Source organism: Sorex fumeus, unplaced genomic scaffold, assembly GCF_029834395.1.
Source record: "Sorex fumeus unplaced genomic scaffold, SorFum_2.1 ptg000047l, whole genome shotgun sequence".
Taxonomy (NCBI): Eukaryota; Metazoa; Chordata; class Mammalia; order Eulipotyphla; family Soricidae; genus Sorex; species Sorex fumeus.
In genome coordinates, this window is record NW_026606104.1 from 36,028,430 (window position 1) to 36,053,888 (window position 25,459).

At 53.1% G+C, this 25,459-nt stretch overlaps 1 protein-coding gene across 3 annotated transcripts in view; it reads left to right on the forward strand.

The window, feature by feature from the left end:
• The window catches only part of PAX7 (paired box 7), a 108,310-nt gene extending 96,151 nt beyond the window's left edge, over nt 1-12,159 (forward strand). For all 3 annotated transcript variants that reach the window (XM_056123314.1, XM_056123316.1, XM_056123315.1), the window contains exons 8-9: nt 4,284-4,530; nt 12,032-12,159. In XM_056123314.1, the coding sequence (XP_055979289.1) occupies nt 4,284-4,530; nt 12,032-12,147 (363 nt within the window). In that variant the 3' untranslated portion in view covers nt 12,148-12,159. The remainder of the gene's footprint in view (nt 1-4,283; nt 4,531-12,031) is intronic.
• The last annotated feature ends 13,300 nt before the right edge of the window (nt 12,160-25,459 follow it).

The following is a 25,459-nucleotide window of genomic DNA, read 5'->3' on the forward strand; positions in this document are numbered from 1 at the left end:
GGGAACGGGGTGACATGGACGTCCTTTTAATCCCCCCAGCCCAGCCCCCAGGGGCTCCCGGAGCCAGCGAGTAGATCCTGCACACTTCCGTTCACGGCGATCCATCACAGATGTGGGTTTGATTTGATGTTTCCAGAAAAATCTCCCTGGAGAAATTCCCTCTCGGGAGAGACTTGGATCTGAACAGTTTCTGAGTGGACTGACCCAGGGTCCAAGCTGCAGCAACCCTCCCCCCACAACAAAAAAAGTACCAGGCTTGCCCGAGACTGCTACGCTCCTCTCTGACTTTCTTCTCACCATTGCCCAAACCTGCTGGCTATGTCCCCACCTCAGGGCCTTTGCACATGCTGTTTCTGCAGCTGGGAAGCTCTTTGGCTCTGTCGTTCCATGGCTGATTCTTTTTTAGTATGGCTAGATATCACATCTTTGGGAGGAGGCCTTGTAAGATGCTCCCTCTGGCCCCCTTATCACCCCACCCCCAGCATTCATCAGCATCAGAAGGTATATGATTGGCCTGTTCATTTCTTGGTAATCGACTTGCTTCAAGAGACTGGCAGGTGACATGGAGACGCTCATGCACATTACTGTATGCTTGGGGCCAGGATCGGGGTCTGCCCCTCGAGAGGGGCTCCATAAATGACCAGGGAGCAGGCAGGGATTTCCTGAGCTTGTGTGTGGCAGGCACCACCCAAGCAGTGTTGCATTGGGGCTGCCAGCTTTCTGCCCCCACAGACCTCACAGTTCCTGTCTTGTGGGCATGTTTGTTGAATGAATAGGTGGACAAGTGAAGGATGTCTTCAGGAGATTGGAGAGGCAGCTCAAAGGGCCCAGAGCACATGCTTGGCTTTTGCAGGAGGCTTGGGTTTTATCCCTGGCATCTCCAGGTCCCCCAAGCTCTGCTGGGAATGACCATCAAGCACCAAGCCAGGTGTAGCCTTGGGCATGGCCAGGGGTGCCCCACACCCTCCTTCCTGCTCACCACCACCACCCCCACCACCACCACCATCTCCAAATGTCCCAGGAAACTGCAGCAGCTGTTTTGGGGTTGCTGGGAGGAAGGGGTGGGAGAAGGGGCCAGCAGGGAGAGCGGGTGCCAAGAAGCCTCTGCCCTTTGCCCTGTAGGATGGCAAGGGCTCTCTGTAGGCGTCTGTCTGCAGGGGGAGAAGTAGGCCCACACACTCATCCTTCCGCCTGCGGGTGAGAACTGGGACCTGCACATCCATTCTGGCCCGGACCTCACCCTCCACCCTATCTCTGTGGGTTTCTGGACTTGGTGCCTTGGTGATTTGTGGGCAAAAGGCTCAACCTGGGGGCACCCTGGCATTAGCAGCCCATCCAGAGACCCCCTTCTGCCCCTTCCGGTATCCTAAAGGAAGAGAGGTGCCTTTTCCTTCAGCCCTGGGTTCCTCCTCTGAGGGGTGGGGGTGGGGTGCTGGGAGGCAGGGAATCTTAATTTCAGATGAGGAGTGCCTCTAAGCTGGACAGGAATGGGGAGAGCATCACTGGCCCGTTAGATCCCTGGTTTACTTGACATGGGGAAACAAACCCTGCCTGTCAGCCTGCTTCCCTTTTTTTTTTTTTTTTTAGTGAGTACAATTTAGTTTCTGTGAGAGTTTGCCTGGACGTAGCTTCAGATTCATTATTTTATTTTATTTTTTAATTTTTACTAGTGAAACACCATGAGGTACAGTTGTAGACTTACAGATTTTTGTGCTTGGGTGTCAGTTATACAATGATCGAGTACCCATCCCTCCACCAGTGCCCATTCTCCACCATCACTCTTTACTTTCCCTTCCCCAAGGTTCCCCTGTTTCATCGTGTTTTTTATTTAGGGGAGGGCCACACCCAGTGGTACACAGACCTTACTCCTGGCTCTGTGCTCAGGGATCACTCCTGGTGGGCGCAGGGGACCACATGGGTGTCTGGGGATCAAACCCAGACTTGTAGAGCAAATACTCTGCCTGCTGTATTATCTCTCGGGACCCCTACCACCACGGAAGTGCATTGGACACAGTGAGTCTGAGACCTCAGCTTCCCAAGACAGCTCCTTGCTTGTAGCAGCGCCCCCCGACCCGCCCCCTTGACCCCCCGGCTGCCACACACTCACCTTTGGTGGAAAACGAGCCTCAGTGTCCCTGCCTGTATACTGCGGCTCCACACGCTGTCCCGGCAGACCTGACCCTGGCAGCTGCAGGGAGATGGGAGTCCTGACCTTCTCAGCACCCGACCTCTGTGTCTGGGGGTCAGGGAAAAGGCAGAGGAGTGGTTCCCCCCTCCAGGGCTGAGGCTTGTCTATAAGGAGCCAGCCCCCAAGAGCTGTCCAGGGGACCACCAGCAGCTGAGCCCTCTAAAACATCCCTTGCCCGAAACTCACTTGGAGAGTCCTCTGGAGGGTATCAGGTGAGGCGGGGGGGGTGGGGTGGGGGTGTCTGGTTAGGCCCCCAGACTGCATTCCCAGAGCAGGGAAGCTCCTTGGATGCAGCTTTCCCGTCATAGGTATGGGCCAGGCCCCTCTGTGGGCCCTGGACTGGGAGAGTCACGTGATTTCATGGCGAGGGGGAGGCAGAAGGAGGAGGAGAATGGGCTTAGCTGCCAGCGTGGTTTCCTGAGCACTTAGCATGTGCCCGACGGCCTCATCATCCCCTTTCCAGCAGGTAAAGGACACCTACAGCCAGACAGGAAGTGGAGGAGCTCAGGGCCTCTCCTTGCCTGAGGATGCCCCTACTGTGCAATGCCAGCAGCCAGGCACACCAACTTGCCCTGGCCGAGTCTTGGTGCTCCTCGCAGGGGCAAGTCAGAAGAGGGACAGTGGGCTGGAGAGCTCGTGCTTGCATCTCCAGCACCACGTGGTCCTGTGTGCACTGAGCTAGGAGCAGCCCTCAAGCACTGCCAGGTGTGACCCCAAAACAAGAGTGAATGGGGGCAGGGGGTTTCAATGGTATCGAGTTGGCAGTAACTTTAGAGCATCAGAACCCGTAGCCTGCCTTCTTCCAGATGGTGGCTGGGGAGTTGGTGTGCCTGGCTGCTGGCATTGCAACCTGTATATTTTGTGTATGTGTGTTTTGGGGCCCACTCCCTGTGGCCCACACTTTCACTTAGGGCTTATTCCTGGCTCTGTGCTCAGGAGTCACTCCTGATGGTATTCGGGGGACCCTATAGGATGCCGGGAACAGGATGCCAGGAATCAAATCCCGGTCCACTGCGTGCAAGACAAACGTCCACCCCACTATACTATCTCTCCGGCCCCTACAGCCTGCTTCTTTAGCTCTGCCCTAGAAGGTTCTCAGCAAGGCTGACCCCCCCCACCACCACCACCATGCTACCGCACAGAGGGGCCGCATTGCCTGGAGGTCTTTTCTCTCCCTCCTCTCCACCCAGAGCATCCAGGCATTGAGTGACTGGCCACTTTGAGTCTGGATGGACTGTTGCTGGCTGTCTCCTTCACCCAGATCCAGATACTCCCCCCTCCCCTATGGGCTGGGACCCGAAGGTTCCTCAGGGGTTGTAGCTCTTCCTGCTCTGATGTCTGTTAGGAAGGGAGGCCTGCGACCAGTGTTTGCTGATTGACTAAGAGAACATGCCCAGGAGCCAACAGCAGATCCCTTCAGCTCGGTTTCTAAAGTCGGACCTCTTCCTCTGCATCCAAGTGGCCAGCATGGATGGCAGGTTCCTTTGTGAAATTAAGCTAAGACTGGTGGGTGGGGGGCGTCGCTGGGATGTTCACAGACATCCTGGAGCTGCCAGGATCAGGGCTGGGCCTGGGGCCTGGGGCAGTGTGGCTAGAAAGCATCATCCATGTACATGAGTGTCGGGGCAAAGCTCGAGGGGTCGAGAACAGAAACAGAGCACGCCTAACCAGGGACGAGGGGACGTGACAAGAGGGCCCACGGGCACGGGACGCCAAACATATCCAACTGGTTTAGAGTCAGACAAGGAAGGCACATCCCAGTCGGATGGGAGAGGCATGATCCCTGTCCAGCATGATCCCTGTCCAAGGGGAGAGACACCCGCGATCGGGTCAGTCATTCGTGCACGCGTGCATGCACGCACATGTACGTCATGCGTTCAGCTGCCAAGTGCCCCTTGGGGTGGGTGCAGAGAGAGAGCGATCACTGAGGCCCTGGACCTGAGAGCTCTCAGTAGGGGGAGACCCCGCTGGTCAGGACTACTAACCGCTCATCATCTCTCCTCCCACGCCGGCTGTGCTGAGGCTCTGGACGTGACGGGGTGCCCACGGAGCGTCTCCGGAGGGCTCCCCGGCACTGACTCTCTCTCCCCTGCAGGTGATGAGCATTCTCAGCAACCCCAGCGCCGTGCCACCTCAGCCGCAGGCCGACTTCTCCATCTCCCCTCTGCACGGTGGGCTGGACTCAGCCACATCCATCTCGGCCAGCTGCAGCCAGAGGGCCGACTCCATCAAGCCGGGAGACAGCCTGCCCACCTCCCAGTCCTACTGCCCGCCCACCTACAGCACCACCGGCTACAGCGTGGACCCCGTGGCCGGCTACCAGTACGGCCAGTACGGCCAGAGTGAGTGTCCAGTGCCCCCCTCGTGCCCCCTCCCTCACGCTGCCCTCCCTCCCCCACTACAGCTTCCGCCCCATTCAGGGGCTTCCTATCATCAAGAGCCAAAAGGTGATGTTGGGTGGGGTGCCCTTTGCACGGATAAGGGTTTTTGAGATTCAGAAAGGAGGAATTGCTGCCTCCAGAGGCAACTGAGCTGGGTCCCCGTCTGCTCGACCATCTTCAAGCAACCTTGGCCTGCAGAAATATGTGAGCCACAAATTTAAAATCCTCACGGGGCTGGAGTGTATACTTTATATGCAGGAAGCCTGAGTTTGATCCCTGGCTTTACCTGGTCCCCTGAGCACTGTTGGGAGTATCCCCGCCCAAGCACTGAGCCAGGTGTAAGCCTGAAGCACTAACAGCTCAAACCATCCCCCTCCACCAGGTTTTTTTCCTAGTAGCCACATTTAAAATTTTGTTGTTTGTGTTAGTTATTTTTTTGGGGAGGGGGTCACATCAGTGGTGCTCAGGGGATCACTCCGGGAGGGACTGGGGAGACCAAATGTGGTACCAGGGATGAAATCTGGGTTGGCCACATGTAAGACAAATGCCCTGCCCACTGCACTATTGCTTTGGCCCTAGAAGCCATTTAAAAAAATTTTTTTTTTCTTTTTGGTTCACACTCCGTGATGCACAGGGACTACTCCTGGTTCTGCACTCAGGAATTACTCCTGATGGTGCTCGGGGGACCATATGGGATGCTGGGAATCGAACCCGGGTCAGCCGCATACAAGGCAAATGCCCTACCCGCTGTGCTATCACTCCAGCCCCCGAAAAGCCGTTTCTTAAAGCATAAGAAGAAACAAGTGGGATTATTTTTACTAAATATTAACTATAGTATTTAACTCAACATATCCAAAAGGTGATTGCCTCAACAGATAACCCATCAACAACTATTAATGAGATTTTTATATTCCTTGAATATAATATCTTTGAGATCATCCCCTCTTATTTTATCATTTTTATTTATTCACTAACATCATTTATCAGCCCATTGCAATCTACACACTAAGTTTTTATTGGAGATACTTGACCTGCATTGAAATCTCATAAAAATTTACAACTCGGGTCATAGATTTATATGTCACCGTTATTCCAGATATACTGACTCATTTCCCATCTGCAAACTAAGTAGAATTTCAGGTTATTTTTGTTTGCTTGTGTGTGCGGGCCACACTCGCTGGTGCTCAGGGTTTTTTCTCCTGCCTCCGTGCTCAGAGTCACTCCTGGCAGTGCCTGGGGGCCATGTGTGGTGCCAGGCTCAAATCAGGGACTTCCGTGTGCAGGGCAAGCACCTGGACCCTTGTCCTATCTCTCCAGGCCCAGATTTCAGTTTTTAAAATATTTAAATCTAACACAATTTGCTGTGTCAGATGGGACTCCTCACCAATGCTCTCGAAGTGGCATCCAGGGGAGAGAGGCCAGGCCTGTGCCAGGGAACCCACCCATTTCTTTTCTTTTTCTTTTTTTTTTTTTTGCTTTTTGGGTCATACCCGGCAATGCTCAGGGGTTTCTCCTGGCTCTGTACTCGGAATTACTCCTGGCAGTGCTGGGGAACCATTTGGGATGTTGGGAATCGAACCCGGGTCGGCCGCGTGCAAAGCAAATGCCCTACCCGCTGTGCTATTGCTCCAGCCCGGGACCCGCCCATTTCTGCTGCTGGAGCTTCCTCCACCCCAACTTCAGTGTCGGTTTCCCCAAACTTTAAGCTGGTCTCAGGCGCCCACCTCAGCCTTTCCTCCCCTGACCCAGGGGCCTGGAAACAGAGGACCGGCCCCTCCTCACACCAGCGGCTGCGGAGGGCAGACCTGGCCTGCGCCTCCAGCTGGCGGGCAGGGACCCGGGGTCACCGGGCTCCCCTCCTGCCCCACCTCCCGGCACAGCCTCACCTGCCGGTGTCAAACTAATCAGAAGGGCGTGTGGCGAGAGGGCACGACCTCCCAGCCCACGGGCGTCCTCTCCCGGCTGTGCCTGGGCCCCAGCCTGGCCCCCCTGACCCCTGCTTCCTGCCCCCACACTAACCCTGTCCTGCTCACACCGCCGTGGCCTCCACGGCTAAATGAGGGCCAGCTGGGCCGGCCCCCCTCCTCCTGCCGTGTTAAGACCCCTTCCCTGGCTATGTGCGTGCTCACACGTGTGCGTGTGAATGTGGACACATAGGCTAGGCAGCGCTCTCCCACGTGTGTTAGATGTCAGCCCTGTGTGTGAGTGGCCAGGTGCGTGATTGTGTGAAGGGGTTGTGTGTGTTTGCGCGTGGGCACACGTCTGACCTGTGTTCGATGTGCATTGGTTCGAGGGTCTGTGTGCTCACATATGTCACCGTGCAGATGTGTGGGATGGCCCTTGGACACATGGGCAGATGTGTGCTGGAGCGTGTTGTCTGTGAGTGTGTGTTCGGGGGAGTGCACGTCTGTGTCTTACATGTGTGAGTCTGGGTGTGGCGGGTGGGCCTGAGACGTGGCGAGTGTCTGTGTGTGCAGGTCTGGGAGTGGGGTGCACCAGGAGTGTTTGCAGAGGGCCCCAGGGCGACCCCCGGCCCAGCCTGTGCTCCCCCGGCGTGGAGCAGGACACACATGCTCTTGATAAAGAACTTAGAGCAGCCCCAGCGCCGGCAGCAGCCCCGGCCCGGGGCAGGCGTTAGTCACACCCAGAGCACCCTGCCCCACGCCAGGGGCGTCTGCCCAAGTCGGAAATAAAATTAACCCCAAAGTCAGCGAAGGGGCAGCGCAGGAGGGGGGATCAAAAGAGAAAGGCCCAGGAGGCGGGACGGGAGCGTTTGTTCCCGCCCGCTCTCTCTCTCAGGCAGGCTGGACAGAGACTTCCCCTTCCTCCACACCCTCCGGCCCCCCACCCTCCCCTCTACTCCTCCGCTCTCCTGGCACAGCTCAGGACCCCTCCCGCGCCCCTTCTCCAGCCTCCCTGCGAACCCCAGTACAGCTCCCCACTCCTCGGCCTCCACTGGGACTGGGTGGACCCGAGGCCGAGCTCACCCCTCTGCCACTGGTTGTATAAGCGAGTCACTGGCCTCTCTGAGACTTAGTTTCGTCATCTGTGAAATGGGCTCCCAGGGTCAGACTCGGGTCAGTTCAAGGTTTTCCCACTGTTCCTTTGAGGTTTGGAGATGGCCCAGGGCACATGTTCTCACTGACCGGCTGTCAGTGGGCGCTGAGCTCCTGCCGTCTGCGGACAAGAGTCAGATGCCCTCACCCACCCAGTGGGTCCTTGGCTCACACCTGGCACGTATGTGAGCTTTAGTTCATCAGACATTAGGCAAAAGGCTTGTCCTTGATGTCACAAAATTCTCAAACAAATGACGACAGCAACAACAACAACAACAAAAATCCAAGACAGACATTTGTTGTTGGTTGTCGAGACGACTGAGGCTGAGGCTCCGTGGGGTGGGGGTGGGGGGGCAGGACTTTTGCCAAGGGTCACACAATCCATAAGTAGATGAGAGGTCCCTGCTGAAGACGCTCATTAACACTGCACTTCGAACACATTCGCACGTGGGCTCACGGCCAGGGCCACAGGCGCGCACACACACACACACACACACACACATACACACACACACAGAGGACATTGCTCCCTGAGCCTTCACCGAGCAGTGCGTGGCTTCAGAAGGACAGGGTGTGTAAGGAGAGATGGCTGTGGATTGAGCCTCTGTGATGCCTTCGTCCTTATGACACCTTACGACAGGGTTCGGGGCCTCCTTCCTGTTCGGTGCACGAGGGCTTCAGAGCCCAGAGCCTGGTTGGCCTGAGATGCCCCAGTCCTGGGAATCCCGGTGCACAAGCCCCGCCCCCACCCACCCACCCTGGTCACGCCCCCGGCCCCGCCCCGCTCTGGCCCCGCCCCTGCTCTGGCCCCGCCCCGGCCCCGCCTCCGCCCATCCTTCCTCCCTGCACTCCTGGAGTGGACAGTTATCCAGAGTGGCAAGCAGCAGGATCCACCCCCTCTCCAGGGCCTCTGCCTTCCTGTGGGATGCTGCCACATCTTTTCCGTCTCCGTCCGTCTGTCTGTCTCTTCCCTGGAGGTGTATGGTGGTGGGGGGGGGGGGGTTGGTGGGGGTGGGAGGGAGGAGGCCCCAGGCAGATTAATATGGCCCTGGTGTTCCCAGAGGCCAGGGCCGTACTAATGATGGGGCTGATAGAACGCAGAAGTGTGAAAAGAATTTTAATAGATCTGACAAGTCTAATAAGAATTTGTGTCTAGAAGGGTCCTCCTCTGGGGCCGCGGGCTGACGAGTCACTGACGGCTGAGATTTGTTTACCGGTTGGCATCACGGCTACAGCTCCTGCCAACTCCCGATTAATCTAATTTGAGATGTTGAGGGCCCAGGCGCGGGTGCGAGGCAGAGGAGGGGAGACACGGAGAGACAGAGGGACAGGGAGGGCTGCTGACAGAGGCCGTCATGAGAAGTATCACGACCCTGCCCTCGCCCGCCCAGGCTCGACCCCCCAGGAGAGACAGGCCTGGCAGTGCCACGGGTATCCTTGAAGTGACCCTCATTGTCAGGGAAGTTGGGCTTCCGGGGCCTTCCTCGGCCCCCCTTGGCAGAGCCCGGGGAAGTTTTGCCTGGGTGCTAGGCTGCTGCTGGTGACGGGGAGAGGGTAGGCGGGAGACAGTGGGGCAGAGATGGCAGCAGGATGGCATCAGGCTCCTCCCAGCCCTGTGCTGAGTGTGACTCTGGGCCCGCCATCTTCCCAAGCCTCAGTTTCCAACTTTGTATACCGAGAAGCCCCAAATCAAAAGCCGTGGGGCTGCTGGAAGAATTGTGGGAGCTGCTGGTGACCCTGAAGCCAGTGCTTGGTCAGAGGATCACATGGACCACCGTAGGTCTCTGGCAGGTTCATCTTTCCAGCCCACCCACCAGCAGAGCCAGGGAGACTGGCATCAGGGCCTGGCAAGGTGTGGAATGAGGAGGGGGTTCAGCAGAGCCTTTTGTGACTCCAGGAATGTCTCCTGACTCGGGCCCAGTGGGGCCCGTCTCTGGCATTACCTGAAATGGGCACAAGCCCCAGCAGGATGGGGGTACACTAAGTCTCTGACGTTGTAAGGTGCTCTACTCTTCGGGAGGCTCATTGTGTAGGAGGCAGTTGGAGAAGGTCACGGGGGTCATTAGGAGCTGGCCTGCCAGTCTGGACGAGTGCGGTTCTGATTCCATCCCCAGCACTGCATGGGCCTCTGGGCACCATCCCCGAGCCCAGAGCCCAGAGCAGTCCTGAGCATCCGTGTGGCCCCCGTCTCCCCTCCTCCCAAACATGGTGACTGCAAATAGCAGAGATAGCATGGCCAAAGATGAAGCGTGCTCCTGAGGCAGAAATGGGTGATTCTCTCACCCATCCACCCAGCCCCAGTGTAAAGCCTCCACTTACTCCTGCCCTTCCCACCTGGGAGCCAAGCTGGCTGGGTGACTGCAGATACAGGGGCTCAGGCCTTAGAGCTCAGAAGTGGAGGGACCCAAGGTCCAGATACTCCTAAAAGACCCCAGGGCATTTGCATATCTCTGTGCCTTATCACAGAATCTCTTATTCTGGCCTTGTGGCAGCAGAAATGGGGATTTGTTCTCTCCATTCTACAGAGGACATAGGCCTGGGGTGGGCTGCCACAGCCCAGAGAGCTGCATTTGTGGTTCTTCCCCTTCTTGCTCCTCTCCTCGATCACATCTGCTTTTTAATTCCCATATCTGCTGGGGAAGAACCATGAGCCCCAGCACACTGGGGTCCGGAGCACCCTGACCCCTTTTCTGCATGTTCTCAGGCACTCCTCAGCCACTCATCAACCCCCTGAAAAATTATACCCCAATTTTTCAGAGGACGATTTCGGGCTCGGGGAGGGGAGGTGGGGGTCAGCCCCACACAGGAGTTGACAAGCCATCGTTGAACCCCAGAGTCCTGTGGTAGGTTACAGACCTCCACGACTCTGGCCTCCATCACCTCCTGCCCCATTCCCCTGCCCTCCACACATGTCCCCACTTCTGGAGTCATGTAGAGGGCTGCGGGGTGTAGGGGGTGGTCCGGTTCAGACCCCTCCTGCCACTCTCCAACTTCCTCTAGCCTCTGCACCCTGGCATTGCCAGGTATGGAGCTGTGTGCATTGTCCACAGACGCACCTTCCAGCCATAGAGGCTGCCTCTGGGGGCCCCAGGAGGCCTTGGTCCCATGACGGTCAAAGCATTTGAGCAGGCCTATTGCTGCTGCTGCTGCTGCTTTTTTGTTCTGTTTCGGCTTGGGAGCCATCATGATCAGGGCTTACTCCTGGCCCTGCACTCAGGAATCACTTTGGCAGCTCAGGAGGCCATCTGGATGCTGGGGATCGAACCCGGCTCGGCCAAATACAAGGCAAGCACCTTGACTGCTGTCCTATCACTCTGGTCTCCCATGATGGCTGCAGTTTCTCGGAGGACAGCTGGGACAGCAAGCACTCGGGGTACAGGGCCGGAACGGGCATGCCAAGTGGTTGTCCCAGCACTCACGTGCACAGACGCTCCTGTCTGCCTGACTCCTGAGGACTTTCCTGGGCACAGCTGTGTCTGCGTATATAGACATTCCATAGTTCTCTTCATACACATCTGTGCACATGCGCATACAGGTACCACTGTGGTGTGAACTTGAGTGTTCATTATTACTGTGCAGAGAGTCCTGTTTGCCCTCTTAGCACACAAGCACATACCCTCAGAGCTCAAGCCTTTCCCCTGGGTTATCAGAACTAAGAGGGCTGAAGGTCTCAGCCATCTTCCTGTCGGCACCCGGCTCCCCTCCAGGGACCACGAGCTCACCTACCAAGGATGCTTTGATTTCTGAGAAAGGACTTTTGCCCTACTCAGGAGCTGGCCCCAGGGTCCAGAGAAGGTTGGTGCCCTCATTTACATTGGTACCACATGGGACTCACTAGATCTCCCCCATCATAGGCAGATGGAAAGGATTTATTGGAAAGAGGGACTGATATTTTTTTCCCCCAACAATTTGTGTATAACTTTTGTCCCACCCTAGAAGAAACCACAACAGAACTGAACAAATAATAGGTTTGGTGTAAATAATGGTGAATTGTTGGGGCGAAGGTGAGATTTATGAAGCTGGGTGGATGGACAGATGGATAGGTGGATAGATGGACAGGTGAGTGGATGGACAGAGAGTGGGGAGATAAAACTGACAGCTGAATGAAGGAATGCATGCATGAATAGGTGGGTGGACAGGATAAGTGAACTGATAACTGGATAAATGGATGGATGGATGAATGGATTGATGGTGGATGGATTCATGTGCACATGTGTGTCTACATATGTGACTGGATAGCTGGAGTGGCAGGGAGCTGATAAACTGATAAATGATAGATAAAGGGGTGGATGATAAATGATAAATGGATGCCTCTGTGTGTGGGGGAGTGGGTGGGAAGAGAGCAGGTGGAAGAAAGGCAGACAGAATCTTGCTTTCTAAGCTTTTCTCTTTCTTTTCTTTTCTAGCTGCTGTTGATTATCTGGCCAAAAACGTGAGCCTGTCCACACAGCGCCGCATGAAGCTTGGGGAGCACTCGGCCGTGCTGGGACTGCTGCCTGTGGAAACTGGCCAGGCCTACTAGGCTGCGGGCGGGTGGGCGCTCCAGCCAGAGCCCCTGCCCAGCCCTTTGGACCCCGCACCGCCCAGCCTCTGTCCTTTCTCCGCTCTGGGGTCTCAGGAGGCTGGGAAGGAGCCCATTCCTATCCCTGTAGCCTGCATTGTGTTCGCCTGTGGTGAGGGATATCTCATGCCCCCCAGAGCCTGCCCACTGCTCTCCCCCAATGAGGCTTCTGGCCAGCCATGGTTTGTCCTGGCCTGGCCTCCGTGTCCCTGAAGGCCCCATGATCCAATCTCACCCTGACCAGAGCACCGCGATCACCCGAAGGAGGATGCTATGTGGGTGAGAGCCCAGAGCCCTTGGGACTTGGCTCCCATGGGCGCCCCAGCAGAGGTGGGGGTAAAGCTGGCGAGGTGCAGGGCTCGCACCATGGCCTCTCTCCCCTCTGGACACTGGGACTCCAGCAGAGAAGGGGCCCTCAGCCTGGCATCTTCCCAGGGAGCCACGCAGGCATTGCAAGGGTGTTGGAACCCTCCCTACATATACCTCTGCTAGGGGTCCTGGGATCTACCCAAGGCAGGGCACCAGGAAGACCAGAAAGAGGCTTCACCAGGAGGAGGACCTGTCAGTCTGAGCCTGCTTAGGGGAATGACCCAAACGGGCCACCTGGAGCCACTGGCTCTGAGGCAGAAACCCAAGGTTCTGTCTGGCCCTCTCAGCTGGCTCAGCGGAGAGGAGGAGGGGACCCGTGTGGAGGACGTGTCAGTGAGGAGTCCAAGGGATCTCAGAGGAGGTGCCATAATAGAGCTCCCTCTGTTTATTGCCAAAGGCCCGATGCCTGCCAAGCCCCAGTCCACAGAGGTTCCATTTCTCACCATCCAGGCTCCATCCAGACCCTTCCCTGCATGCCCAGTCTTGGGGCAACAAGGAAGGGATAAATGCCCAGGTGTTTGTTTCTTGAAGGAGCTGGAGCTGTAACAAGCTTCCCCCAGAACTTTGAAGGAGGATTTTCAGACCAGCAGGTTCCTGGCCCCACAGACAAGATCACCCATTCTCTTTGGCAGTGGGAAGCAGGTTGGGGTAAGGGATTGGTCCTTGTCTCACCCAGAGGGCCAGCCTTCAATGCTGACTCACTTCCAGCCACAAGGCTAGGCTGTCTCCTGACCCACACAGCTGGGTGAGGGCAGAGCTAGTCGATTGTTAAGTCCCCACCCTTGGGCAGATGGGGGACTCCAAAGCCTCCAAAGAGGAGAGGAAGGGAGTTTTCCTGGGCCGTTTCAGTGACTCCCTCGCCTCCCCTTCTCTCTAAGCATTGAGGCCTTCGGGAAAATGGTTTGAGCCCCTGACTATTCCTCCCTTGGACCTTTTCATGTCCTTCGACTATTTATCAGATTTACATGCATTTCTATCATCACCATCCTTATAGCCTATGCTTGGATTGCTTTGGTCAAGGGGTGCTGAGTAGAAGGCACCCGAGGGGAGACACGGCACAGAATCCACAAGGACTGGAACAAACTGCTTTTCCCCAGCCAGGCACGGAGGCCACCTCTTTGCTGAACCCAGGCCTCTTGCCCTCAGCCATTGAACCGTTCCTGGAGGGAAGGGATGCTGCTTTGGGGAACGACCTGAGCACTTCCCTGCTGAGGAGCTGAGATGACAAAGGGCAGGACACCTTCTCACATGGGATCATCTCTGTGACAAAGGCTCACCTGTTTCTCATCCTAAGACTGGATCATGGGGCCTTCAGGAACACAGAGGCCAGGATAGACTAAGCTTTTCCCGGACCACGGCCAGGGTGGCTCATGTCTCTGGTTTAAAGGAACCCGTGAATAACTGAGGACATTCTGACATGAAGCCCATCAAGTTTAGCCAAGGTCTCAACTGGAGCAGACACTGCAAGAGACTTTCCATCCTTCAAGCTCTGGCCAGAAAGGAACCCCGACTTATCCCCGGCCACCTAGTCTCTTGCGTGTGTCGCTATCACAGCCAGGAATCAGCTCCTCCTTTTGATCTACCAACACTCTTCATCCACATTCCTTGAATGAATGGTCCATCCTTCCCCCCTGGAGGTTTGGCTCTGAAATTGTCTGAGTCTCTTTACACCCTAAGTTAACCCAGGATCAGGGATCTCAGGCAGGTGACATCAAAACTGTACAGCCCCCACTCCAGGTGACTCTTTGCCTCTCCCACGCCCCCAAAGTGACATTCCAATGCTAGGACCAATCTCAAATATTTTCCCCCGGTGGTGAGACAGAATAAGCCAAACAGTTCCTCATTATGTCCACCATCTTGGTAGGCAACGGGACTCACCCTGTCAGGGGCCCCCACACTCCTCAAAAAGAGGTCCTGACCCCAACAGGTTGTCCTTCAAACCCGTGTGTTCATCCATCTGGCCAACTCTCTCTCGGCAATTGTCTTGGCAGCTTTCAACTTCCCCCGAGAGATGATGTTGGATGGAAAATAAAAGGCCTCAAACTCTTGAAGAGTGACCACAATCCGAGAAAGAAGGCCTGAATCCCAAGAAGCAGGCCAAGCCAGAAACAATTCCCATTCATCCCTGTAAATAGAGTCCTTAGCAAAAATAAGAGATGTTTCCTCCAACTCATCACAAATAGCTGTTGCTCCTTCCTGTTGGTGGCGGGGGCCACTTCTGAGCTCATTGTACATTAGTTGGAAACGTGGTGATGTGCTGTTCGTTTATAGGAAGTTGACTTTTATATATATATACATATATATATACTTTAAAAAGGAAGGAAACCCCCTCCCCACAGTGTGTATCGTGCTTGTGCCAGGAGCCATCTGTAGGGGTATATCCACATGCCGTGTGTGTCAGTTTATACATTCCAGGCGCTCTTGGGCTCTTTCATTTTTATTGCTTTGTCTTTTCATTTGGTATTTCTCTCTTGCTATGAAAAAAAAGTGATGTCTAAGAACCACGCTATGCTTTTATATTCTTATTTTTTACTTGATTTACTTTTGCCATTCTTTTGCCCGAGGAACATGAAGGAGAAGAGAGAGAGAGGGAAAGAGAGAGAGGAGAGAAGGAGGAGAGAGAGATGGGGGAACAAGAGAGAAGGAGAGAAGAATGAAGAGAGGTTTTCCCAGAAGAGAAACTTGAGAAGGTCAGATTTCCAGTCTGATCGAGGTTCGAGGACCAGGCGGGTTATGAACTTGGCCTTCTCTGTTCAAGCCCATTGGTGTTTTGGGGGGAGCTGGCAAAGTATTCTGAGACTTGGATCCTAGAACTTGGTGAAACTCCTTGTCCCCACTCTCTGCGCTTTTTTCCAAGGGTCTGTGCTCACCAAGCTGAGCCCAGCGCACCCTGCCTGACTTGATGGTTTTGGAGGCCAACAGCTCTTCTCTTCTCCAGAAGCACCAAACCAAGACCAAGTGGGGGAACTCTGCTGCCATCTTGTAATACTCAGAGACATCCATGTAGCACGTTTTCCATCTGCTTGAACAAGGCCAACCCCCCTCCCTGGGAAATAATCTACATAGCACTCTAGATCATTCCTTCTTCTGGTTACTGCGACTTGGTTGCTTCCATGTTGACTCACAGTCATTTTCCCCCATGTGGAAATGAGTGTGTGTGTGTGTGTGTGTGTGTGTGTGCGTGCGTGCACACGCACGCACACATGTGAGTGGTGTGTACATGTGGGCGTGGGCGTGTGTGTGTGTGAGGTTGTATGGCTAAATATAATGGCACCATAATTTATTCAGCTATCTGGAGTAGTAGAATAGAAAGAAAAACTGGCATTTGCTTTAACTACCTGCTTGTAAGCGCTTCTTCTGTAACTCAGGCGTAACTGTTATACATTAAAAGAAATTAAAAGCATTTTCAAGGCTTTTTTGTACTCAATTGATTACTCTCGTGGGGCTTCCCTAAATAGGATGGAGGGGTGGTGACCCTCTGACCTAATTAGTGGGTTGGGGTCAGAACTGCATGTATGCCATGTCCCACTGGGTCCCCAGAGCTACACAGCTACTAGACATTAGCACACTAGCAGATACCTCATCAATATTGATCCACAGATGAGAAGCTGCTCCTTAAAGCCTCTGGTGAAGTTTCAGTTCTCTTCACCAAATTTTTCCTGGTAATTCCCAATCCATGAAATCTGGCTAGGCAGGGGAAAGAGTGCCAAGACATACGTATGGCCAAAGTAGTGGAGCCTGATACTGGGATTTTGTCTTTTGCGGGGGCCAGGGGGTAGGTTTTTAGGTTTGGGGGGGCCACATCCAGCAGTGCTGAGGGACTATTTCTGGTTCAGTGTTGGGAGTGGGATGTCACTGACAGTGCTCGGGAGACCAGGCAGTGCAGAAATTGAACTTGGGCACGTTGCATGTAAAGGGAGTGCCTAAACCTTGGTGCTGTTTCTCCAGCCCCTGATACTGGGATTCTTGGGCAGCTAAATGGAAGGGGATGGGGGTGGGGTGACAAGCAAGAGAAATTCCTAAGGAAGTGAAGGAAGAAAAGTAGAGTGGGAACCTTTTGGGTTGGGACTATGTCACTTTGCCTCCACCTTACACTGAGGAACCTTTCGTACTAAGTGTCAGTGTTGACTGTGTGCGGGTTATCGCTGGGGTGTGGTGGGATGGGGAAGGGCATCTCTGCCAAGCATCGCTGCTTCATTGCTCCTGAAGAGGAGTTCGCAAGCTTGGGTGGCAGCTTCTACCTCAACTGGGCCAGAGTTGCTTTAGTTCTTTCCACTTGTGACCCCCACAAGAAATGCAGAAATGTGAGCATTGTCAGAAACCCCTCAGACTCCCAAGACGTTCACTTTTGAATTAATTTCAAATTAATTAACACTGTGCATTTACAAAACGTTTACTGTTGCCCAGTGTTTTGCCGTCCCCAACATTAAATGACATAACCCCAGCTGGGGTCATGATCCACAGTTTAAGAAACTAGAAGCTAGGGCTCAGTTGCCCTGACCCAGGAAAGAGCATCTGGATACAGACCAGCAGCAGAGACCACACATCTGTGCTCCAGGCACCAACTCCAGGGGACCCTAGTCTTAGCGGGACCAGGATCTGCTGAGCCAGAAGGGAGGATTAGGGGAGGACTATAAGCGAAGGCTGGTAAGATGTTCCTCCAGACCCAAGGCCATTCCACACAGCCAAGTTCTCCAAGGCAGAGCCTGGAGGCAGATGTGGTCTTCCAGAGTCTAAGACCCCATAGAGGACTATCCCCGCCTGCTCCTCCACTCGGCCTACAAGGTGAAGAGCCGTAGAGCCCATGGAATCCAGGCAGCTCCTGGCAAACCTGAGCATCTGCTGTGTTCCATCTTCTGTCCGTCTGCCAGGGCCCTCCAGCAGCCAGGCAAGTACCAAGAAGTCAGAAAGGTATGGGGGAGAGTCAAGAACTTGTCAGGCTCTACTCTTCGCTCTGGGTATGATTCGCAATGGCTACTGAGGCCATTTCCTCCTCCTCAGACCCTATTTTGAGACACTCCTTAGAAACAGTTTAGATAAGTGGTTGTCAGCCCGTGGGCCCACTACAGTCTCCAGACCCATGGTAGAAAATGGGTGAGTTTATTGGCAGTAACTTTTTCAGCCACATTTTTTTGTGTCTTGGAAAGAGTACTCCTCAAACAGGCATTTGCAAATTTCTGGTTTCTATGATCCCAAAGGTGGCCATAACAAGAAACCCAGATAAAGGCTGGTCTTCAAGGCCCCCAGGGAGTGCCTGGGAGCCTCGTGGGTGCCCAATAGAATCCCTGGGAAAGCTGCATTAGGTGTGACTTGATTGAGTGTCTGAGTCTCCCAGACACAATCTTGCCCTCAGAGACCTCCAAGCAACTTCCTTAGCCCCAGCGAGGGGCTTACCTAGGAGCCCCAAGGACAGTCGAGGAAGAGTGCTCCTCCTGGCACAGCACAACCCAGGATTTAATTAATTAACTAATTAATTAATTAAATACAGGTTTCTGGGTATAAAGCAAAAGGACGAGTAGATCTGGGACAGATGAGGTTGTCTCCAAAGCTCTGTGGAACTCAGAGTCCTTGTCCCAAGTCCCATGGCTCCCATGTGCCTTTGGCAGATGAGTTTCCTGACTTTTCTTGATGAGGGAAGGAAACAGTCTCCTGAGACAGGGATCAGTGCAGCCCTTGAGCTGGGTAAGGAGACACCGGACAGAAGAAAATCTCCATCACTGAGCTCCCCAGACTGCCATGGATTTACTCTGAGCTGTGATTCACTTTCCTGCCCCAAAGATGGCAAAAAATTGAAACTGGAGCCGTAGTACCATGAGTAAGGCACTTGCTTTGCACACAATTGACCCAGTTCAATCTGGAAATCATATGGTTCCCCCAAACCTGCCAGGAGTGATCCCTAAGCACAGATCCAGGAGTGAACCCAGAGCACTATCAGGTGTGACCCCCAAATAAACAAAACCCCAAAAGGCTAAAAAGTTGTTGTGAGAAGAAGGAATGTTGGGGGAGCACTTTCCTGGTTCTATTAGGATGACTCAAGCATGGTTGTTCAAACTCTTGGTCCCGTGGGGTCGAAGCAATACCAAATGGGCAGGGCACTTGCCTTGCATGAGGAGGACCAGGATCCAATCCCCAGGACTCCATATGGTCCCCAAAGCCCACCAGGACTGATCCTTGAGTGCAGAGCCGGAAGTAAGCTCTGAGCACTGCCAGGTGTGGCCCAAAACCAAAAAATCCTTGGTTCCAAGGGACCAGTGTGACAGTCAGTACACAATCCCCCTCAGTCTCCAAATATAAGAAGTGCTGTGCCAGAATTAGGGGAGAATGCAGTGTCCAGCACCCCCAACCCTTGGTGGCCTCCATACCCATGGTTGACTCTCTCTTAGGGGAGGGGCTCCTCATCACCTGATCCTGATAGTCAGGGGGCACTTCTCAGGGTGAATGGTGTCCCAGTTCCTACCTCTTCTCCAGGGACAAGCAATGAGGGGCATGTCTGCCCACCCTTGAGAGCCAAACACAGGTCAATCACCCACCACAACTTCAAAGGGAGCAGAAAGGGGACCCACGGTGTGTGCGTCTCGGGGGGAGGTCCTGAACCCCTATGTAGTCCCTCAGAGGTTGGTCTGAGACACGAGCAGTGGTCATAGTCCCCTTTAGTCATCAGCATCATAGTGACGCTGTGTTGGGGGCTCAAAGGTCTCCAGTCCACATGGCATGGAGGGGTGTTTGTTCAGTCACAGAGCCCCGAGTCCCCTCCTCCAGCCCCTTCATCCTGAAGATTCCCCTTTGTTTTTTGGTCCCCAGTGCCCCTCCTCCCCTTTTCTGGTCCTTTTTGACACAAGGACAAGCTGTTTCCAACTGTCCCACACTGTCACTTGGTTGCATGTAACTAAACCAGCCTTTGGGAGGAGTTGAAAAATGGAAATCCAAAGTTCAGTTCCCCTACCATGCCCTTCTCACGCCTTTGCAGTGCCCTCTGCCCAGAGAGGTTGGCTTTTTCTCTGGCTGTGAGGGGCCTGTTTGCCACCATGGCCTTTTCCAGAGTAGTGACTCCAGGGGCTCGGCGTAGTTGCAGGGAAGAGGTTTGAAACCAAATAGAGCAAAGATTTCTCCTGTGCTCACAAGGAGCCATTTCTCCTGCTTTGTGACCAGAAAGACCAAGTTTGGGGTCTGTCCCACCTGCAGGCATTGGGCTCTGTAGGACTGCGGTTCTTGGAGTTTTCCGGAAACTGCCTCAAACCACCGTCCTCAAGCCCTGTGGTGTCCCAGCCTGCATGCCCAGGAGCAGGCATAAGCACTGCTTGGACCAATCGCCTCTCTTATCATCTAGTCATCTGTTTCTAGAGCATGGACCTCCCAGGAAGTGGATTCCTGGGGTCTGTGAGGCCCCTTCTCATGGCGTTAACCACAGTTCACTACTGGCAGGAAAGCAAGTGTAGGAGTATGATCCCCAAGACCACCCTCACTTCTGACCCTTATTCATTTCAGACTCAGAGTTTCTAAGACCACCCTCAGGTGAAATTTGCTAGCAAAACTCTTAGATGTCTGGGAGAATGTGTTCCTCCCGTAGTCGTGACTGGTGATAGCCGGCGGCAGGGGTGGGTAGAGTGGTGCTCCGACTGTGATAGCCAAGGGACAGGGAGCACAAGTAGATTCCAGTGGACAGCTTCCTGGCCCAGGAGTCAGTGACAGTGTTAACCCATCACAACAAGAAGCTCCAGTGACAGACAGAGACTGGCTTCCCAGAGCAGCTCTTTGGAACCTGGGGGTGCAGACCTTTTATAGGGGAGACATGGCTGGCTGTCCATGAGGCTGACCTCGAATCTCCCTTCCCTCTGGAGGTCAAGAAGAGCCTCCTAGCATCCTTGTTGGACGATCCAAGCAAGGCTGGGATTGACTATCAGATGGTCCAATCCTAGAGCTCATGGCCCTCTTGAGAAGGTGTTTTCACTCCTTTGTGCTCCCAAATACCAGAGCTGCAGAAGAGAAGTCAAGCACAGGATTTTTAGGTGTCTCTGCTAGAAGTCAGATGTGCCATTTCCTCTTGAGGAACGGGCATGGGGGACTCAACCGTCTCCTGCAAAGTCATCAGGAAGCAGAAAGCAGCTCAGGGTATAATTGTTAAGTGGAGTCCTGTTCTCTGAGCAACAGCCTCTTAGACATGCAACCACCCTGACCCTTCTGCGAACCCAGGGTAAATGGACAGACAGCTGGGGAGGGGAGCAGGGCACATGACAAGTCCCTCCTCAACCAGTGCCCATCCAGGATCCCTGGCAAAATTCTCACACTCCATGCCAGCTTGAGAGTCTGGGAACATTGTAATAGTAGTTCCACCAAATCCCAGTATCAGAGACAGTACAGAGGAAGCCAGGGGAGGCGTCCAGGGTTGGATTGGGAGGTGTCTCTGATCAGCTGCTTCGCCTGGGATTCAGAGGTGGCCCTTCATCACAGTTATGGCTGTACATGTGCATGCAGCAAAGTCCTGCATGGGGAGTAGGGGATTAGTTAGTTAACTCTTAACTCCAAGTCTCTAACTTAAGTCTCTAACTTGGAGTTAGAGACCCAAGTCAGGGGCTTCCCTAGAGAACTGGGCTGGAGGTAGAACACTGATGTTCCTGGTAAGATGAGTCATGGGATAGGCTGGGTGATCCTCTCCCCAGTAGACAACAAAGACCTCTGTGGCCCTCAAGGTGCCTCTGGCCAGTACTTGTGTGTCCAGGAACTATGATGAGGCCTCTGGAGATCTTCTCTACCTTCCTGCAAGCTACACACTCACAAATGAGAAAACAGGGAAATAGAGCCTTAAAGAAAATTCCCCAGGGTTACCCGGATTCTGAGAATCCAGGAAGTGAGCTCAGACCAAGATCCAGGGTCACTGTTTCCAAATACAGTGGCTTGTGGGGAATTTCACCAGAGCTTGGGTGCAGCCACGACCAGTGGTCTCAATGATTATCAACTCACCAAGAATCTCGTTTCCTCTGTAGCTTCACCAACCTCCTCTCCACACCCCGGACTACTTCAAAATCAGTACCAACCTCCACATCATTTCATCTTTAGACATTTCAGTTCGCAGCTCTGAAAGACCAACAAGAGCCCAAGTTCTTAGGGTCTGTACATCCCTACACACCTGTCAGGCTGTGTCACAGACAGATAGCCAGGCATAAGGTTAGGGTCTTTCTGAATGCTCACTGCTCTGGTTCGAGGACCCCAGGTAAGATCAGAGAGACTGCAGGAACCCAACTTCCTCCTCCAGCTACTAAGCATTTTAACACCATGACTCGCACTATCTCCAGGATTGAAACTTCATCAGGCTCAATAAGAATATAAACGTGGGCATGTGTTCAGCAGAGTTCTGCCAGGGTGTGTAGGCACAGAGGACTCCAAGGACTCCCCTGTTTCTTCATATGTAAAATGGAGCCACAATAATACTGCACCCAGAGGCTTCTCTGAGAACTGAGTCTAGGTAAGATGGTTAATGCCTGGTGCTTTGTGGGTTCTAACCAATCTTTGGAACCATTCAAGTTTGTTATTCTGTAAGACAGAAGAGACATCATCCTCTGCTGGAGAGAATATTGTTTGATTCAGTCTCTGTGGAAGATAGTATAGAGTCCTCAGTAAACTAAGAATTGAACTGCCATATGGTCCGGTAATTCCACTTTGGGGCATTTACCCCCAGGACATAAAAACACAATCTCAAAAGGACATATGCACAACATTATTCATTGCTGCACTCAGTACAATACCTAAAATATGGAATCAACCTAGGCTGATTCCAATGACAGATGAATGGATTATAAAGATGCAGTGTATATACACAATGGAATACTATGCAGCTTCAGGGAATCATGCAGCTTGCTGCAACTTGGTTGGAACTGAAAGATCTCATGCTGAGTGAAGTAAGTCAGAAGAAGAAGGACAAACAGAATAATCTTACTTAGCTGTGGTATATAGAATAGTTGGATGAGAAAATTAATGTAGTAAAAGGGGGATGCCTAGATCAACTTTATCCCAGAGCTTAGGGAGAAGGATGGAGAGGGAAAGAAATGAAGGGGAACAGGAAGAAGATGAAAAAGGGAAGAAATGGGGGAACAGGGGTCAGCACTTCCATGATACTGGTGGTGTGGGAGAGTGGGATAGTGATATGTCCCCAAGAAGACCCAACAACGCTGAAAACATGAGATCTAAGCTGCCACTGACCAGCTTTGTAATGTGCCTGTTGAGGTGGCAGGTGGTGGGTGGAGGGTGGTGGGGGAAGTGACACTGGTGGAGGGAAGTTGACTGGCGGTGGGATTGGTGCTAAAATATTTTTTGGGTCACACCCGGAAATGCACAGGGGTTACTCCTGGCTCTGCACTCAGAAATTACCCCTGGCGGTGCTCAGGGGACCATATGAGATGCTGGGAATCAAACCTGGGTCGGCCGTGTGCAAGGCAAACGCCCTACCCACTGTGCTATTGCTCCAGCCCCCATGGTGCTGAAATATTATATGCCTAAAACTCAACTATTAATAACTTTGTAAATCACAGTTTTTTTAATTTTAAAAAATTATAATATATTTTTTAGAAGTAAAAACAAAGGGCTGACTGCTTAAGCTTCAATAGTGATTCTCTCCTGAGGGTAATTTTAACCCTTGAGGATGACTTTGGCAGTGTCTGGGACTTTTCCTGTTGTCACAACTGGGTGAGTAGGTCCAGTGGAGAGTGGACAGGGACATTGCTGACCCTCTGACCATGTGTCAAGCAGCCTCTACAACAAAGGCTGATATGGTCCCAAGTGTCAAGGTCACTGAGCCTGAGAAACTTGAGAGGCCACAGTGGGGGTGGGGGGTGGGGTATGACACAGAGACAGGGAGGCTCAGTCATCCTGCGCCGAGTCCAGATGCACAAAGGTAACGGAATGTTTCTGTCTCAACTAGGGTAGCAGTTGATCTGGTTCTTTCCGGAAGACAGCTGGATGTGACCATATGCTTCCTTCCACTTGGGTTCACGGTGACTTAGAAAGTGTCCCCTCCAAGTCTGAGCAGCTGGTCCAGGCGTAGACAGGTCCAGGGGGCAGGGAAGCGACACTTTGGCAGAACAATGAAGCCCAGCTCCCAGCCAGATGTGGAGTCAGACGGGACATTCAGCAGCAGCTGGATGTGCCTCTGCTCCCAATGTGGAAAATAAGAGGAGGGGTGGGGGAGAGGGCATATTCGGGGCAGGAGCAACTTGAAAGGGTATGAACTATAGGACCATCTGGGCCAGTGTTTGAATCCGGCCCTCCCAGTTACCACTTAAGTCCTGAGCATGGCATCAAACCTGCCATCCCTGCTGCTGTCCGTTGATGAGAGGGCACAAAGCACTGGGGTCAAGTTATTGCAGCTGAGAGCAAGGGTCCAGAGAGGACGAAAATGGGTTGTTGGAAGTGCTAGAGTAACCCGAGCTTGAGTTCATGTCTCTTAATGTTCAGTCCAGACACTTCCGGTATTATTCATTCATTTATTCATCTGATGGATCAGTCGGTCATTCACTGGGGGCAGGAGCAGGAGAGATGAAATAGGAGAATCCTGGAGAGCCTTGGAGGCTCGGGTCAAGTTTGGATTTCATCCACATGTTTCTGTTTGCTTGTTTTCAGTTCTCTTGCCACTGACCCTTGTCTTCACTGTTGCTGCAATGACCAGGAGTCATACACACACACACACACACACACACACACACACACACACACATGGACCTGTTTTAGCTATGGTGCTGACCACAGGTGGCACATCAGGTTGCAGGGTTCGCACACTTGGCCACAGGGCTAGCTGAGCACCTGTGCATTGGAGGTCGCACTCCTGAAGCACAAGTTCTGGCTGCAATGTGAGCTGGGGGTCACTGAAGTGCTCACAAAACACGTGCTTGCCAGAGGTCACACTGCCTGGTGCTTGTGCATCTACTTTTAATCACACAACTCCCAGTGCTGACAGTTTTCTTCATGCCCACACATACTGCCTGTGGTACAGCTAGGAAATACTCACGGTACCTGAGATCACAGACAGGAGAGCTTCGGGCTAGAATTACTCCAGACACACATGGGACACCAGGGATTTGAACTCATCACCATATTCATACAAGGCTAAACTCCAAGTGCTATTCGAGTGTTTGGGTCCTGGATTTTATTTGAAGAATGAATTAGAAGTTAGGAGAGATAGTTCAGGGATAAGACACTTGCCTTGAATGTTTGTTCCCCAGAAAAGCATAGGGACCCCGGAACAATTTCAGGGATCACTCCTGAGTTCATATCCAGGATAACCCCTGCTGGGTAAGTAGCCCAACTATACCCAACTATACCCAAGCCCTCCAAGTAGAATGATTGAGAGCCACTGTGAAGCAGAATGATGTGATTTACATTAGGAAAAGCTTTTCTAATTGTTGTATGGAGAACAGCCCTTGAAGCAGCAAGAACCAACTCAGAGAAGCTTGGAGGGTGCTGTCTGCATAGACCACAGACTGCAGTGGTAGCATTGTGGGTAGGGGTGGAGGTGGGGAGGAGGAGATGGGTACAGAGTCTAGTCTTAGGGAAGACCAGCAGATTCTGCTCATAAATCAACACAAGATGGGATTAGGAAAGGGATGAGTGGAGGGTAAATTCAGGACAGTGGTTCAAATAAGAACTGGAACTGAGCACCAGTGAGAGACCCACTCTCAAAATAAGTTAACTACAGATAAAATAAATAAACAAACATGAATAATATGGAGGCCATTTACTGAGATGGGAAGACCTAGGGAGAAGCCAGTCAACAACAGGAGCAAAGGTTTGCTTTTCAATCTCGTGTTCTCCCTGGAACAGATATCTCCCTTGTCTCTGGGTACTGTGTCTCATTGCTTCATTAAAGACTTTCTCTGGAACCTAGAGTGATAATATAGTGGGTTGAGTACTTAGCTTG